Here is a 16699-nt window from a genome sequence, read left to right on the forward strand (position 1 = left end):
GTTAACAGACATTGTATTTGAAGTGAGGTTACATTTCTTAGAAATATGAATAAAAAGTCTGGCTTCCATGCCTAGTCCTTGACTTACAACCATTTGTTTAGCAACCATTCAAAGTGAAAAGAGCACTGAAAAAAGTGATTCATGATTGGTCCTCACACTCACGTCCAGGGAGGCGTTCCACAGTCACAGGATTCAAGCAGAAATCGAGCATTGGGTGCATCTTGTGACGTGTTGCTTAATGACTGCAACGCATAACAACAAATTATGGTCACGTCAAGGATTACCAGCCCTAATTCTCCTAGCTTGAAGAGAGAGAAGCCGGAGTGATGGAGAGAAATGGGTGGGGAGTCCCTTGCTGGAAGACCAGAACCCCCCCCTTTTTTTTCACTCTGAGGGGCGTCTCTGACTTTGGCCATGTGGTTCTTCGGTGTCCTCTTTTTTTTAAAGTATCCAAAAAGAGAGATTTCACTTTGTCCCTCCTTTAGTGTCCTTTCTTTAACGATTCTGTTCCACTTTTTCTTCAATATTAGGGCTCAATATCTTCTCCCACAGCGAGTTGTCATGGACCCCCTGCAGCTTTGCCCCAGATAAAGGGGCTGGCTAAGGAGGGACAGCTTCCCCCCAGGGTGTCGCTCAGGTGTCCCCCCATCTCTCCTCATGGCCCAGGTAAGCAGGAACCTCGTCCCCTGGGGCTCCGGGCTGGATTACCCTCCCCCCCCATTGCCGAGGGGTTTTATTAGCTCACGCTGGCGGCCCAAGGAGGGTGATGTGAGGGGCGAAGCCATCAGGGTGGAGCTGGCTCCTCTCCAAAGCCACAGAGCCGGCCTTCCCACCGTAGGTTACAAGAGCAGGAGGGCCGCTGCACCGAGGACCTTCCAGCTATTTCCCAGCCGCTTAAATGGGAATATTTCATTTGGCATGGAAATCAGAGAGCAGAATTCCTGCCTTACGGTTCCCGTGCATTTCTGCCCTGGCTTCCCTTTGATACCCAGGAGAGGCTTGCAAGCCAAGCTTCCTCGGTTTTCCCCCAACAACAGCAATCTTGGAGGCTGACCGGCCCAGGTTGCCCCCCCCCCCGTGGCCTCCTTGATTAGAGGCTGGCTGTTTCGGCCAGCTGGTCCCAGACGGAGGAGTGGGCCAAGTGAGAGAACCCTGGTCAAGAGCATTTTCTCCCTGTGTTTTCAGAAGAATTAGTCTTGCATCCCGCCAGGGCATCCCAAATAAGAATACCAGCATGCTAAAATCTGAGATAGTTGAAGGATGATTATGATCAGGCTCCAAAATTAAGTGCAAAGCTTAAATGGTTAAGAAAATTAGAAAGGGTAATAGGATGAAATAGGATAGTAAGAATATTTTTAAGATTTAGAAATGCACCGTGCTGGTTTCATACCCCCCAGAGCCAACTAGTCTGCCACTGCCTGCTGTGCTGAGGACTTTCAAACTACGTCACCCCAACCAAGAGCCAAAGCCGAAGGACACCCCCACCCCCACCACGGGAGCTGTGGTACCTGGGCTCCAGTCACACAGTCAAGGACAGAAGATGCACAGTGGCATGTAGCCACCTGAAGCTAAGGATCACAAAAGAAATTTATTCTAGAGACAATTTTAAATTTTTAAAAAATGAGGAAACCCACCCTTACTTCAAATGGGATGTCGTGTAAATAAAATCAGAACAAGGCAGGTGGAAAACGTGGCAGCTTCGGAGGAGCATTTGAGTGAAGCCCACAGCCTCAAGTGCCAGCAAGTGCCCTTGGGTTTTCAAAGGGGGGAAACGGCAGGGAGGATTTCCCCCCCACACACACAAACACACTTGCTGGGTAAAGGAGGCTGTGCTGTGCAAAGGTGACTGGAGGGCATGAGGAGTGCCTCGCTAGGCCTAATTTAAAATAAATTGGGAACAGCCATCACAGATGTTGGCTCTGCTTGAACAGGACACGGGATGAATTTGAGGGCACTGAGGACCATAAGGCTTTATATACCAGGAACAGGCCTTAATTGTGCCTGGAGATGCTTCCTGGATGTTTTTGTTATTAGTCTTATATAAGGAATATGGTCTCCACCAGCTGTCACGGCAGCCCAGAAACATTTCCAGCTGGAAAAACGCCTAGTCTGCTTCTGGAAAGCGCCCTGCATGTTCTATGCGCACCCATCCAGCCGTGTGCATACACGGTGAGCCCGGTGGTGCGTCCCAGGGCTTGGCAGGAACAGCTCTGCAGGACCTGGGTCTGAAATCTGACCTCCAGAGCAAGAAGAAGAGGACAGAGTCAAGTTGTTGGCTACCGCAGGTTGGCCAACCTTTCAGAAGGACTGGAGGAGCAGAAGTCCTCTTTAATGGCTGGAGGTCGCGGGGGGGGGGGAGATGGGAAAAGCTGCGGAGGAAACCAGGTCAGGCTACAGCCCCTCCCAAGGCTTTTGGGGCAAGTTGCCTTCCTTTTGGGCCCCTGCCTGACTTCCGGTCTGCTTCCCAGTAACAGAATAAGAGAGCCAGAGGGGCTTTGCAGGTCTTCTAATCAAACAGGAGACCACCTACCATCCTGGACCCATGCCAGTCAGCTGTCCAACTGGAGGTGATGCTATCCCACATTGTTCTATCTTACCAGGAAGTAGGCTGCGGTCCACTTTGTCAAATGCTTTGCTGGAGTGAAAGGAAACTGTTCACAGAATTTTACCGGTCCACATCAAGCTTTCCTGGTTGCTAGGCCGGGTGGAGAATCGAGGATGCAGATACACACAACCTGATTCATGAGAGGTAACCCAAATGTTGACCTTTCCCTGCCTCCTCATTCTATTCCATCCCCTCCAGAGTTTCTCCCCCCTCCCAGTTTGCTGCTTGTGCAGACAAATCAGGGCTGGAAATGGATCTCTGGGGGATTCCCCTCCTCAGCAGTTCCTCCAGTGGCCAGGATCCCTTCAGTGGGTCATTCTGGCCACCGGGAGCAGCAGCAAGCCGGGCTTCTCCCCTCGGTTCCCAACGTCTGTGCTGGCACTTGGGGGGAAGAAGATGCTCTATTTGACATCAAAGCAGCCTCGGGTGAGCGGATTCTCTGCCTGCAGGAGCTGATCCTCAGAAGGCACGCTAGATCCACGTTCAGAAGTAGCCAGGCTGAAAACCAACATGCATGGCCAAGGGGAGGTGGTGAAGCAGGAAAGCTGGTGGGTGGTATGACAAATTACTGCCCTCTTGGCACCAAATCATTGAGGAATCCATTTTGCTCTGAAGGCTGGCAACATTTAGGGCTGCAAAAGCCATGTGGGAACCCTTGGTTGTGTCAAACCCCAGTAATAGACACAGCAGAAAGTCCAGCCATGCTGCGATCAAACCTGTAATGACAAGCTGGTAAGTCCGAGTTCCTCTTTTTCAGCCTCCGGAGTGCCCAGCAGAGGCCCCTTCCCAAACACTGGCCGCCTTTTCCGTCTTTCGGAAGAGCCCCGGGACACCACAAGCGCTCCTCCGCAGGGCCTGGTCAGCCATTACAGGGGCAGAGGGTCTCAGAAGCCAGAGGGATCCTCTCTACCGCAGTCGAGGCCAATCTGGCCCTGCGGATGGGGCAGCACGTCCAGCGGCAGGAAGGTCGGGCCTCTTAATGGCCTCCTCGGGCAGCAGCTGCTGGACAGATGCCCTCTCTGGCTTCCCGGATGACAACACTGGTGAAGCATCCCAGATGGTGTCCGTGGGGGGAAAGGGGGCTGAAAGCAGAGGGAGAAACTCTAGTTAAAAATGAGAAGAGCCAAAGATGATTTTAAGATGACTCAGCTGTGTGTGTGTGTGTGTGTGTGTGTGTGTGTGTGTATGTGTGTGTGACAAAGGCTGCACCAGGAGCACATGGGAAAAAGCCAACAGGGAGGCGTGTATAGCCCTAAAACTAGACAGGGTGATAAAGGCGGCCATCTAGTTCAGCCCCTGCTCCGGACAGGCCCTTCCTGAGCACTTGGGACCGGAGGGGGGGGGCTTCCGAGTGAGACCTTTGTTAAGTGAGTTCTGCCCCATTTTCTGACTTTTCTCGCCCCAGTTGTTAAGTGAATCACTTAGTTTTCAAATTAGTAACTCGGTTCCTAAGTGAATCTGGCTTCCCGTTGACTTTGCTTGTCAGAAGGTCGCAAAAAGGGATCACGTGATCCTGGGACACGTCATAAAAGTGAGCCAGTTGCCGATTGTCTGAATTTTGATCACGTAACTATGGGATGCTGGAATGGTCATAAGTCACTTTTTTCAGTGATGATGTAACTTTGAATGGTCACTAAATGAACCATCGTAAGTTGAGGACTGCCTGTGATACACCAAATCTGTCTCATTTTAGTCTGGCGCAAATCCATGAATCTTTGGGAAAAAGCCTCGTTTGGTAATTTGGCAAAGCTGGCAAGTCGAGAGACGGCAGGATCTCCGAACAGGGATGGCCACCGTGGAAGGGGCAGGAAAGGCCCACCTGGCTCCGAGCAATGGGGAAAGGGCAAAGGAACGCGGGTGAGGTGTGCGGCACAACTGCACAATCCCCCCGGGTGCTGCCGAAACTGTTGGGGTGTGATCCAGAAGGGCCCCCCGGGCTTCAGGTGACCATCCGGCCTTAGGGCAGAGTTTGGGGACAGGCCCCAGTTGCTGCCCCCTGGCTGGCTCCTCGCTCTGTTTTCCTGTGGTGACCCAGGTGCAAACACGGAGTGGAAAGACTTTACGCTCATTTCATCAGTAGCACCGTGCAATTTTTAAATTTTGTTTCTACGCGTCTTTTATCGGATTTTTAATCGATGATAGCCCAGGCTTTTAAGTAACCTTATTATACAACTTCCTATAAATGCACGCATCCAGCTCAGTGAGCTAAAGAGCGATTAACTGAAAAAAGAGGAGAGATCATGTTTGGCTTCGGTTCCACAATCCAGCCTTCTTCCCTTGCAAAAGAGTGTGCTGTGCTCCAGGAGTGGAAGCCAAAGTTTAGGAACATTATATACATTTTGCAACAGCGAGGGTGGGGTGGGGGGCTGCCACGTTGCCGGGAGTGTGGAGGGTGGAGTTTTCGAGGGAGGCCTGCTGGGTTCCAGGAAGTGGCAGCACACGCCCCCCCCCACCCCACCCCCAGTCCTCGCCCAGCGGGAGGCCTTGGTGGCCACGGAGCCCTTTTGCTGCTGCTGCTGCTGGTGCAAGGAGAAAGGCTGGCCAGAGGCAGCAAAGCTGCTGTGGCAGGCCAGCCAGCCCTGGGAGCTCCCAAAACAGGCATGCCCTTGCTTTAGGAATGCCACTCAGAAACACAGTAAACAGATTTATTTATTTCTCTCGGGGGGGAGAGAGAGAGAGAGAGAGAGAGAGAGAGAGAGAGAGAGAGAAAGAGAGAAAGATACTACTTTAATTTCTCTGCTGTACTAGGAGCAATTTATTGTAAGGATTAATTATCTCTCTGCTTCCTCCTAAAATCTGTGGTGTGGGCTTTTTCCTCCAGGTCAGCCCAACGTTGCTCATCTGCTGTGTGGAAAGGAAAGTCGGCTCTTCCTTCTGATTTCCCATCGTTGCTCAGCTGGGCAGCTCTTCCTAACACAGGCCCTGGCGCTCTTGTAGGCAAGGTCATGATATCCTTCTGGGCTGCCGGGCAGTATTTGGCCTCGGGACGCAGCATTTTACAGGAGCGATGCTCTTCTTTGCCACACGGGCAGTTTATGGGGTCCCCACAGAAATCCTTGCTGTTGCGTCTGTGGTCCAATCTGGGGAAGGTCATCGGGATCAGCAGGGCATCGAGGTCTACCTCTTCTTGCTTTTTACCTCCAAATAGGCAGTTTGGTCACTGCTTAAAGCTGACGATGGGCTGGGTGAAGCTGTTGCAGAATCAAGAGACTCAGACCCCGGAATCAAAAGAAGTTTGTTTTATTTGCGCAAAGGTTCAGAGCAAAAATAGCCATAGCAACATCTGAACAAGGTACCGCATGGAAGTGTATAAACTTATCCTCACTTTGAGACTAAAGATTATCACCTAACTGTAATTTATTGTAATCTTTGATTGCATGTACATTTGTCTTGGTCAGATCTACAGTTACATCTGTGGTTTGTGAAAGTGTTATTGCCTAACATTTCTAAGGAACAGTTGCGTGATATTTTCCCTCAGAAGCCAAGATGCCACAAACAATGAGATAACGTCTGCTCCATTTGTGGTGAGGGGACATTTGCATCTCAAAAGGGCAGTATGACAGCACTGGTAAAAAAGGCACACCACCTATATCTTGGATGCAAAATAGGGGACCAGGACAAGAGTTGGGCCCCTCATTATTGTTGCCTTTCATGTGCAACGTATCTGCATCGTGGGCTAAACAAGAGAAAAAGTCCGCGCCTTCTGCAGTTCCAATGGTGTGGAAGGAACCCACCCAAAAATAGCGGCGACTGCTCTTTTCACATGGTTCCCCCAGTTGCAAAAGGGATCTCAGGAAAGAAAAAGTGAGCCGTGGAATATCCAAACACGCCATCAGCGCTGCGTCCTGTTCCCATGGTGAGGACTTGCCAATTCCAGATCCACCAGAATCCTACTCTCTAGACTCGGATGATGAGGAAGACGTTGAACAGGATGCAGCTGATCCGGAACCATTGATGTCAGCGGACCCAAACTTTAGTCTGCTGCTCCTGCACCACATCCAGCTTCACAGAGTGAACTAAATGACCTGGTCAAGGATTTTGAATTGGGCTCCTTATTACAAAGGTGGAACCTTGTCATTTAATCTGATGTTAGAGCTGGTCAGTTTTTCATGCAAAAAGCATGAAAATGTTACATGAAAAACCAATAAATGAATGTAAAGTTATGTTATTGATATCAATAAAAAAGATAAATTTATAATGATTGGTGCGGCACCATTCTCACTGCTGTATCACATTTTGCAGAAAAGGTATGGAGCATAATCACACATCCCTCTCCTAATTTTGAATTATTTTGATGCAATTGTAACCTGAAGCTGTATCTTGGAAACTGGAGCGAATTAGTACTCCAGACTTAATTTTCCTTTATTAGTGACCCAATTCTGGTACAACTGAGCTACTTTCATTGCCAAGGCTTTCTCCTTGTAGACCAGTGTTACTATTGGTACAACCATTGATTTCTTTCTCCACAATCGCTCAACTTCAACCTGCAAATCATGGTATTTCGTTATTTTTTCTAGCTGCTTCTCTTCAATTCGCACATCACCTGGTATTGCAATAGCAATGAACCAGACTTTTTTTCTTTTCCACAACAGTGATGTCAGGCATGTTGTGGGCCTGTTTGGATCCTAAAGTCCCACAGGATCTTGATCTATTTATTTTCAAGAACTTTGTCAACTTGGTGTTCCCAGTGATTTTTGCTGCATTTGAACCCAAACGTCTGGCAAAGCTTCCAATGCACAGCATGATTTTGGCAACTCAATCATAATGTTGTAGATAATCAGTCTGCGAAATTTTGTTACAGCCATTGACAAGGGGATCCACTGTTTCATCTTTCTTGTTTGATGGAAGTCAGCACCCACCCACCCTCCTAGAGAAGGAAATATTGAGGGGAATATTACGGTAAATATTAAAAAAGCAGAATATTATATTTCCCCAAAGACAGCCCCAAGCCTCCCTGCCCCAAGCAGAAACTGAGCAGAAACCAGCTTTTAGAAATGCAGATTCAGTAATTTATTCAGAAAGACTGAGGCCCCATTCATGAACAAAGAAATGCTACTGCAGAAGCCCATTCAAGACAGGATCTTTCGAAATCCCTTGGAGCAAGATTTGACAGCTAACGATAGCAGAGTGATAGGGTAGAACCAGCAACCCTTCACCCAAAAAAATCGAACACAGGACATAGCCATCAGCCACAGTAGAAGTTGCCCAACACTCTTTTAGAACACAAAAGCCCCCCTCATTGCACAACCCCCTGGAGCATTCCAAACACAAGACCCCACAGAAGAATGCATAAAAGCCCACCTATCCCAACCCCACTTGGTCAGCGGTTGGTTCTGTTCTTCAATAAACTAACCTTCTTTCCAAACAGCCTCCATTTTATTCCCAGCTTGGAAGTGGACCTGATTTTTCTTTCAACATGTTGTTGTTAATTATGGTTTGTTGTACAGTGGATTTGGCATTTTTATCTACCTATTGAACCCTTCTCAAGGATATGGGCAAGACAGATGTTGCAGTTTGATAGGCTTCAAGGTCTCATTGAGGTATAGGAGCTATTCTGAGTAAAGCTGCCTTTTGCAATTGACTGAGGCTAAATTTGTCAACGCTGACTCCAAGGCATTGCAGCCAAGACACTGTTGCTATTGATACTATCTTTGCTTTCTTTTGCCACAGTCATTCTATTTCTATTATTTCTATTTCTATTATTTATAGATCTTTGTATTTTGTTATCTTCTCCAGTTGTTTCTCTTCTCTTCATCTGTCTCCAGGTACTGCCATATCTACTATCCAGACTTTTTTTTGGTTTATTTCACAGCAGGCGCCTGTCCTGTTTGAACTGTAAAGTCCCAGAGCAATTTAGCTTCTCCGTTTTCTATTACTTTCTTTTAAGGTCCCACCAATTTTTGCTTCCAGGCAAATGGTGTTTCTACAGATCTTCCAATGCACCCTTGTTGCTATTTTGCCAGCCGGTTGTTTGTAGTCAGTCTGTAAGAAATTCTTGCAGCACCTAACCAGGGATCCACTGTTTCTTCAACTTTTTTGCAGAGGAAAGATTTGCTGTCTATTGCTGTCTTCTCAATTCTGGCTTTGTATGCATTTGTTGTTGGTCTTGTGCAGCCAGAATTAGCTGGATTTGGCATTTTTATCAGCCTTTCAAGTCCTTACGAACGAAGGCAAATATATGCGTCCCAGGATAATTTTGCAGGATCTAAACTGGGTTGGTCACTGGGACCAGAGGTTTAGTCTTCCAAGCTTTCCGACTCGTGCTGGATAGGCTTAGAATGACCAAGCTATTCTAAAGAGCCCAGACTTTCTTTTGCTGAATGGGATGCCAAATGGGATGGTTGACACAGAGGACTGTAGCGCATTTCATGACAAGGACATTTGAGACACAGCCAGCAGCACTCCCAGAGAGAAACCGTCCTTCTCCAAGAAGAGAGTTTCAGGAAAAACAGCTTATTATGTTAACTTTTCTTGTTCATTTGTAAGTAACTTAGAGGCAAGTTCTTCTTCTCGCTTCAGTACATTAAAGGCAAACAGCTGACAGTTCTGGAGCACATCAAGAGCCAAATTCTTTTCCAGCTCAACAGGAAATAACTTTCCTTTCCTTCCCTGTAACCCCAAAAGGCAAAAAGTTCATTCCCATGTTCAACATTTGCAAAAGTAAAATTCCAACCATTGTGCCTGTTAGGCTTTCTGCATCCCTTCCCTTCTCCATTTCCTCTAAAGACACCCCCCCAGGAAATACAGTCTTTCCTCAAGGATTGTCTGGCCCTCCTGTCTCCCTCAGGCTTGACCCCCAAATCAAGGTATTCATTTATTTATTTGTATCCGGCCATTATTACTTTGCAAACTACCCAAGATGGAGAACATATGCAACACATCTTCCTTCTCTTATTTTCCCTACAACAACAACCCTGTGAGGTGGGTTGGGCTGAGAGAATGGGACTGGCCCAAGGACACCCAATGGGCTTTTATGCCTAAGACGGGACTAGAACTCACAGTCTCCCAGTTGCTAGCCTGGTGCTTAGCCACTAAACCAAACTGGCTCTCATCCCTCAATCTACGGAGGGAGAAAAGTATTGGAGAAGACTATTGTGGCCACCACAGCTTGACAAGGTCATTATGAGTCTGAAAAGATGCCGTATACTACATTGAGTTAATCCAGTTGGTCCTGATAGAAGTCTTTTTCTGGATCAACAGGTGATCCATTGCCTTTTATGGAACTTGGAGTTCAAGGGCCTTGATCACCAGGAGACGATCTAGGAATGCAGTTTTTTGCTCACTCCTGGAGCTGGACTAATGGCAGCAGTACCAGAACAGACCCTGAGCACCAGATCCAGACACTGAGGTCTCCCATGCCAGATGGGACCCAAGGGGCAGGCTGTGCAGAGAGGCCTCAGAGACAGCCCAACACATAGTGGCAATGTGGCAGAGGCAGGTAGGAGCAGCATACAGAGCTGCTGGCACTGAGCACAAGAACATCTGCACAGTTATGGGCTACATCCTCCCAAGTCCAGACGGGATATTCCACAAAAGGATCATGGGATACAACAGGGCTAAGATCCGGTGGGACTTCCAGATCCTGATAGACAGGCAGGTACCAGCCCATCAACCAGACATCTTGGCAGTAGACAAAGTCCGGAAGGCAGCGGTGGTGATAGTGGAGCAGTGCCAAGTGACAGCAACATCAGCAAGAAGGAGGCTGAGAAGCTGCAAAAGGACCAGGGCCTGAAGGAGGAACCAGAGGGTGTGTGGAAAGTAAAGGCCAAACTGGTAAGAGCACCTGAGGCTGTGTCCCCTAAGCTGGGGGAGGGGCTCCAACAGACCCCAGGAATGATGTCACAGAAGAGGACTAGGAATAGCTAAGATCCCACACAGAACCCTCAAACTCTCTGTAGAGGATTGAAGAAGACACAGACTACACTGAAGGCCGAGAAGGGAGGCTGATGATAGGTTAGATAGCTAGATGATAGATAGATAGATAGATACAAACAGACAGGAATATAAATTGTGTTGTGTACTGGGTTCTTTTCTTGAAGCAGGAGATGAGGCGAGAGAGTTCAGGCAGGAACATGCTTTATTGAGTTGCAGGAACAGAACTGAGAACCAGGCCTGCAATCCAGCTATTTATACTCTGGCCACTAGGTGGCAGCCAATAGGTTTAAAGCAAACTATTCCTGCCCTAGAGCCAACCAATGGTGGTCCTGGAGACTGATTGTCTGAGGAGCCAACGACCATTACCCAGCTCCCTGCTTAAGCAATCTCACAGCAACCAAACCCACTGGTACAACTCAAGTTAAACTAGGCCCAATAGTTACAAATTGGATAGCTAAATAGCCATGCTTGTATAGGAATAAGACTTTTTACTTTATGTGGACTGTAAATTTAGGAGATTCAATGTTTATAAGGTTCCAGTTTCAGTGCCAATTCTAAGCAGTGTGGCCTGACCGTTTGTGTACTTTGTGAAAGAGGCAGAATTATTTGTTGGCTTGGCTACATAAAATCCATTATGTATGTGAAAACAACAAAGAGCTTACTAGAAAAATAAATCCGCTTTTGCACCATGCTATGCTCTTGGTCCGAGTCTTCAGCTCCCAATCGCCCTAGAGCAGGGGTAGGCAACCTTGGCTCTTTTACGACTTGCGGACTTCAACTCCCAGAATTCCTGAATCAGCCATGCTGAATCAGGAATTCTGGGAGCTGAAGTCCACAAGTCATCAAAGAGCCAAGGTTGCCCAACCCTGCCCTAGAGGAAGAGGACAGCCCCCAGGACTTGGGGCTTCCTCAGAAGAGTTGACAGTGATCTACAACATGATGCTTTGTGTGGACAGAGAAGACAAAGAAGACTTAGGCGAGCCTTGCTAGTGATGCTCAGGTACATCAAAGGAAACTACTGGGAAGATGGTTACGAATTCTGCCCACTCTCTTCAAAAACTAGGCCAGGAATAACAGGTATTAGTTGCAATTCCCTAACTTCCATTTACAGTGCTGTGAATACAAGGAAGAACTTCCTGGTGAGAAGGTCTGTCTTCCAGTAGATGAGGTTGTTACGGCTCTCCATTTCTGGAGCTTAAGAAGAGGCCAAACCACAATGTCTTGTGGGTGTCTTCCCGCACAGTCTCCTTCATGGCAGATCTTAAGCAGATCTGAACGGCCAACATCCAGAGATTGCCATAGCTTTCCTACTTTGTCAGGTGGTTGAGGAGTTTTGGGTTCCTTCCAAATAGAATAACAGAATTGGAAGGGACCTTGGAGGTCTTCTAGTCCAGCCCCCAGCTCAGGCAGGAAACTCTACCATTGTCAGATAAATGGTTCTCCAATCTCTTTTTCAAAACTTCCAGCATCATTTGATAAAACAATAAATATATACACAAAAAACCCTTCAGTGTCAGAGCACCCACAACTTCTGGAGGCAAGTCATTCCACTGGTTAATTGTTCTATCAGGAAATTTCTCCTTAGTTCTGGGTTTCTTCTCTCCTTGATTAGTTTCCATCTGTTGCTTCTTGTCCTGCCTTCAGGTGCTTTGGAGAATAGCCCTCTTCTTTGTGGCAGCCCCACAAATACTGGAACATTGCTGTCACATCACCCCTAGTCCCTTCTCTTCATTAAACTAGACATACAATACCTAATTTCTGCAATTGTTCTTTGTATGTTTTAGACTCCGACCCCCTCATCATCTTTGTCACTCCTTGCACTCTTTCTAGAGTCTTAACATCTTTTTTATGTCATGGCAACCAAAACTGGATGCAGTATTCCAAGTGTGCCTTGCCAAGGTGTTATGAAGTAGTATTAACATGGGTAACTTGAAATGGCTGAGTAAATACAAATGTACTTTTCAAGTAGACAGTTATTTGAAGTTACAACTGCCAAAACATCTTAGGGAGATATTTACGAGAGCGAGATTCGAACAGCTTGACACAATGGTCAGATGTGGGAGATTTCATGCTATACCGTATAATGAGCGCCTCTGCATTTGCGGAGCGGCAGAGGTAGAGGACCTGGCTCACATCCTATTTGACTGTTGCCTGTATGAGAGGGTGAGAGACAGGTATCTTGGTCTATATACCAGACGAATGGCCCATTGGGATCCCCATATCAAAACAACTTACCTTACGTCCGGCCAGAACTTGAAAATAACATTCAACGTAGCACAGTACTTAAACAAAATGGTCCAGTTGAGATCTGCGTACGTGGGACCGATTGGGGTAGATTGCGAGGGCGACTCCAAAATATGTTATCATATTTTATCTATATCTTAAATTATTGTACATTATTACAATTCCATTTTAGATTGTATTTTATTACTATTTCCTCTTAAACTGTATTTTATTTTAAATTTTATTTTATCAAATTCCATTTTAAATTGCCTTTATCAAATTTTAGTAACAGTTTCTTGCTGGAACTTTGCACTTGGATATGGATATGGGCTAATCAAAGACTTGTGATTATTAATAGTTTACACGACGCGTGGTGTGACTTGCGCTCTGTGATGCCTTCTTGATGGGCCACCCCGATTGCCGGGTGCGTGCCGGAGGCGACTCCGCGGGCCGCGGCCAGACCAGCTGCTCAGGCCCGGGGGTGCTCGTGGCGCGGCCCAGCCGGGGAGGGCTGTGACTTGCTCCTCTTTTCGGGGAGCGGGAAGAGGAGGCTCCCGCCTTGGCTGTGGGTCCCAGGGAAGGCGGGCTAGGCAGGGCCGGCGCTCGGCGGGGGCCACGGCAGCTGCCCCCCTTCTGCGGGGAGGGACGAGAGGCTCTTCCACCGGGGATCTTTGCCAGAGATGCGGAGCAGAGAGGAGCGCGGGGGACGGGGGAAGCCGGCGGGGGTCGCTCAGCGCACCGCCGCCTTCACGCCGCCCCGCCCGAGAAGGGCGAAGGGAGGGACGGGGCGCAACCGCTGCCTGCCGATCCCCGAGCCCGGGAAGGCGGCGGCCGAGCGAGCCGGCCCAGCTGCTTCCCCTCAGCCGCCGAGGGAGGTCGGCTTCCCGAAGCCCGCGATAGGCCGGCACGCAGCGCCCGCGGCCCTTTTCGACGGCCCGGCCCTGCGCGGGCGGCGGAGCGCGGCGGGAGGGTCAGCCGGTGGCCGCAGGGCCTCCCCCGGCAAGCGGGCGGCCCGAGGGAGGGAGCGTGAGGGAGACGAGCGAGGCAGGCAGGGACGGGACGGGACCCTGCCCAGCCCGGAGCCCGGCCGCCTTTGCGGATGCGGCCCCAACGGCCCGGCTCGATAAGGGCTCCGCTGCAGAGGATTGTCCGGCCGCGGCGGGGTTAAGCGGATCTCCTCCTCCCCCTGCCGTGAGCGCGCCCCAAGGCGGGAAGGTTTGCTGCCTGCCGCGCTCTCCACGCAACCACCAGCCTCCAAGTGGACCCTGCGAGAGCCGCGCCGCCGCCGCGCCTGTCAGGGAACATGTGTTTCTTGTAAGGCGGTTTTGGGCCACAAGATCTTGGTAGGAAATTGTTTATCTCTGGCTGCCTCTCCCTCATTTCCTCACTGTACGTACCCCGCCCCCCCAACACACACACACACACGGACACACACACACACGGACACACAAGAGACACGTGTGTTCCAAAGTGGGTGTCCAAGAGGGAGGCTTGAGCTGGGAGCCCTCCAAGAGCAGATGCAGCTTTTCCTTGCCCTCGAGCCGACCCGGGGCGGGCGCAGCAGAAGCCTCCCGGGGTCGCTGGAGGAGAGAGGCTTTCGCTGCTTGAGGAATGTGAACTTTTCTCGCGGAGCGGCGAGGGGATCGGCCCGGCCGCAAAGCCTCTGCTAATGCTGCGGCGGGGCTTCTCTTCCGGCGGAGAAGGCACCCCTCGCACCCCCGTCTGCCAGCCGTGGGCATCTCGGGCTGCACCGTTTCGGGAGGCCGAGCAAGCAGCCCCTGCACCCCAGTTGCGAGAGAAGCTGGGGAATGAAGTCTGAAAGAGGCTTGAAAGGAGAGGTGGGAATTTTCAGGGTAGGGAACCCCACGATGAGGTGCGTGGAAACACCCCAGGCCAGGGGTAGGCAACCTTGGCGCTTTTATGACTCGTGGACTTCAACTCCCAGAATTCCTGAGCCAGCCACGCTGAGAGGAAAGGGAGAGGTTTCCAAGCTGAGCCGTGCTGACTCAGGAATTCTGGGAGTTGAAGTCCACGAGTCATAAAAGATCCAAGGTTGCCTGTCCCTCGCCTAGGCCGCTTTATGACTTGTGGACTTCAACTCCCAGAATTCCTGCTCCATCCTTCTGCTGTGAGTCCTTCCATCTCTGGGTATACAGGAGCCTTACCACTGTCCCCAGATTGTTCAAATTCTCCACTGGAAATAGAAATTCGCCCACCATTTTTCAAGGGGGCTGTTTTAGAAGGGGCAGAAGCACAATAGTAACCAGATGGATTCAGTTTGAACAAGACTTCATTCCTACTAACAAAGACAAGTTGGGGCAACTCGATGTTCAAGAGAGAATGGATTCCCCAAGCAGGCAAAATGGTGGATCAGAGATTGATGAAACATGGCCACTGAACACGACTTCGAATGAGTTTAAATCTGCAGAACTTGCATCCAAGTCTAAGGGGGAAGCTCGTTCATGCTCTGGTTCAAACTCTTTATCTTTACATACATGGAATTGTAATATATATTAACATTTCACCTAGATTAATAAAACAGGAGAAAATATAAATGTTAAAACCACCTATATTCAAATGCCAATGTCTAGGCCAGCGGTAGGCAGCCTCTGCTCTTTTATGACTCATGGACTTCAACCCCCAGAATTCCTGAGCCAGGTTGCCTACCCCTGGTCTCGGCTATCTAACCACTGAAGTGCAGCATTGTTTATACAAAAAAATTCAGGTACTGGGTCAGTATGTATTGGTATATCATCATCGTCGTCGTCGTCATCATCAGTCTCTATATCATTATCTCTGTATTTGATTTCCAGGTACAATTGAAGGTGCTGGTTTTATCTTTTCAAGTCTTTTATGGCTTGATTCCTGAGTACCTGCTTCTTCTGGCACAGCCCAACCCATGGAAAAGCAGAGGAACTTGCTGACCCCACGTTGTTTGCCTCCTGGTTGAGATCATCTGACCCCGCCTTTCTCATACTCGAGAAGCTTTGAAAGACGGGAGTTGTTCCAGCAAACCTTCTTCTGGTTTTGTGAAACTGTCTGTATTCTCTATTTTTATTGCTTATTGTAGTTTTTGTTTGGGAAGGTTTGTTTTGTGGCTTCTAATTTTATTGATTTTTGGTTGGTTTCATACTTCATGTAAGCTGCCAAGAATCCTCTGGATTGCAGCAGAGTAGAAACTTCTTAAATAAATACTCCAGTACTTCATTGCAGTCCCTAATTAGAATTTAATAAGTTAACAGCATAAGAAAGAGTATCAAATAGCACATTTTATGACTAGATCGTTGATGCAATCACAGTCAGCCTGCTTTTACAACCAGTACAGCAAAGTCTGGCCACGTTCATAGAAACCAAATAGTGCTGATAATGATAACTGTGCATAGAACAAATTGGAATTGCCTGGATACTTTGTTAAACAAGGAGTGATTAGATGGGCCCTTCCGTCCTCATAGAAGATGCGGCACACATGGGCTATGGAGTCATAACACATCATGGAAAAGGCTTCCTGAGGGGGAAAAACACCATATTACAATTTAGGAGGTGGCGGCAAACAAAATAGCAATAGGAAGGAAGGCCGAGTCAACCTTGATCTGGTCAGGATACGAGTCAGCAAGGGAGACTCAAGAAAAGTAGATGCAGCTTTGGTTGGATCCGGAAAGAAAAATTTCACAGTCATGGAAAGCCCAAAGCTCCACTTTCCTCTGCCGTGGTCAGGCCCTGCGCTGGGAAGTTGTGTGCCCTCAAAGTTCCCTGGGGGGTGGGGGTGGGGTGGGGGGCATCCTTCCATCCTTTGGGTGTGGAGAGAGTTCAACTCCTGCACTTACTTCCTCTTTTGAAAATATGGGGGGGTGGGAAATCATGGAAAGCAAATGCAAACAATTTAAAATAATAAATAAAAGAGCAAGTAAGTGGTTTTAGCACTTTCTAGTTATTTTATCCCCATCTGAATTTGGGTGCCTGTCCTTTCTGTGTTGTGCTAAAGTAACTTTGGTCCCT

At 48.7% G+C, this 16699-nt stretch overlaps 1 protein-coding gene across 1 annotated transcript in view; it reads left to right on the forward strand.

Moving 5' to 3' along the window:
* RXRA (retinoid X receptor alpha) overlaps positions 1–16111 on the forward strand; it is a 134540-nt gene extending 118429 nt beyond the window's left edge. The window contains exon 11 of the mRNA XM_083375256.1: positions 15517–16111. Coding sequence (XP_083231382.1) covers positions 15517–15526 — 10 coding nt within the window. The 3' untranslated portion in view covers positions 15527–16111. The remainder of the gene's footprint in view (positions 1–15516) is intronic.
* Positions 16112–16699: the final 588 nt, after the last annotated feature.

This window comes from Vipera ursinii (assembly GCF_947247035.1).
Source record: "Vipera ursinii genome assembly, chromosome: 16".
NCBI classification, from domain to species: domain Eukaryota; kingdom Metazoa; phylum Chordata; class Lepidosauria; order Squamata; family Viperidae; genus Vipera; species Vipera ursinii.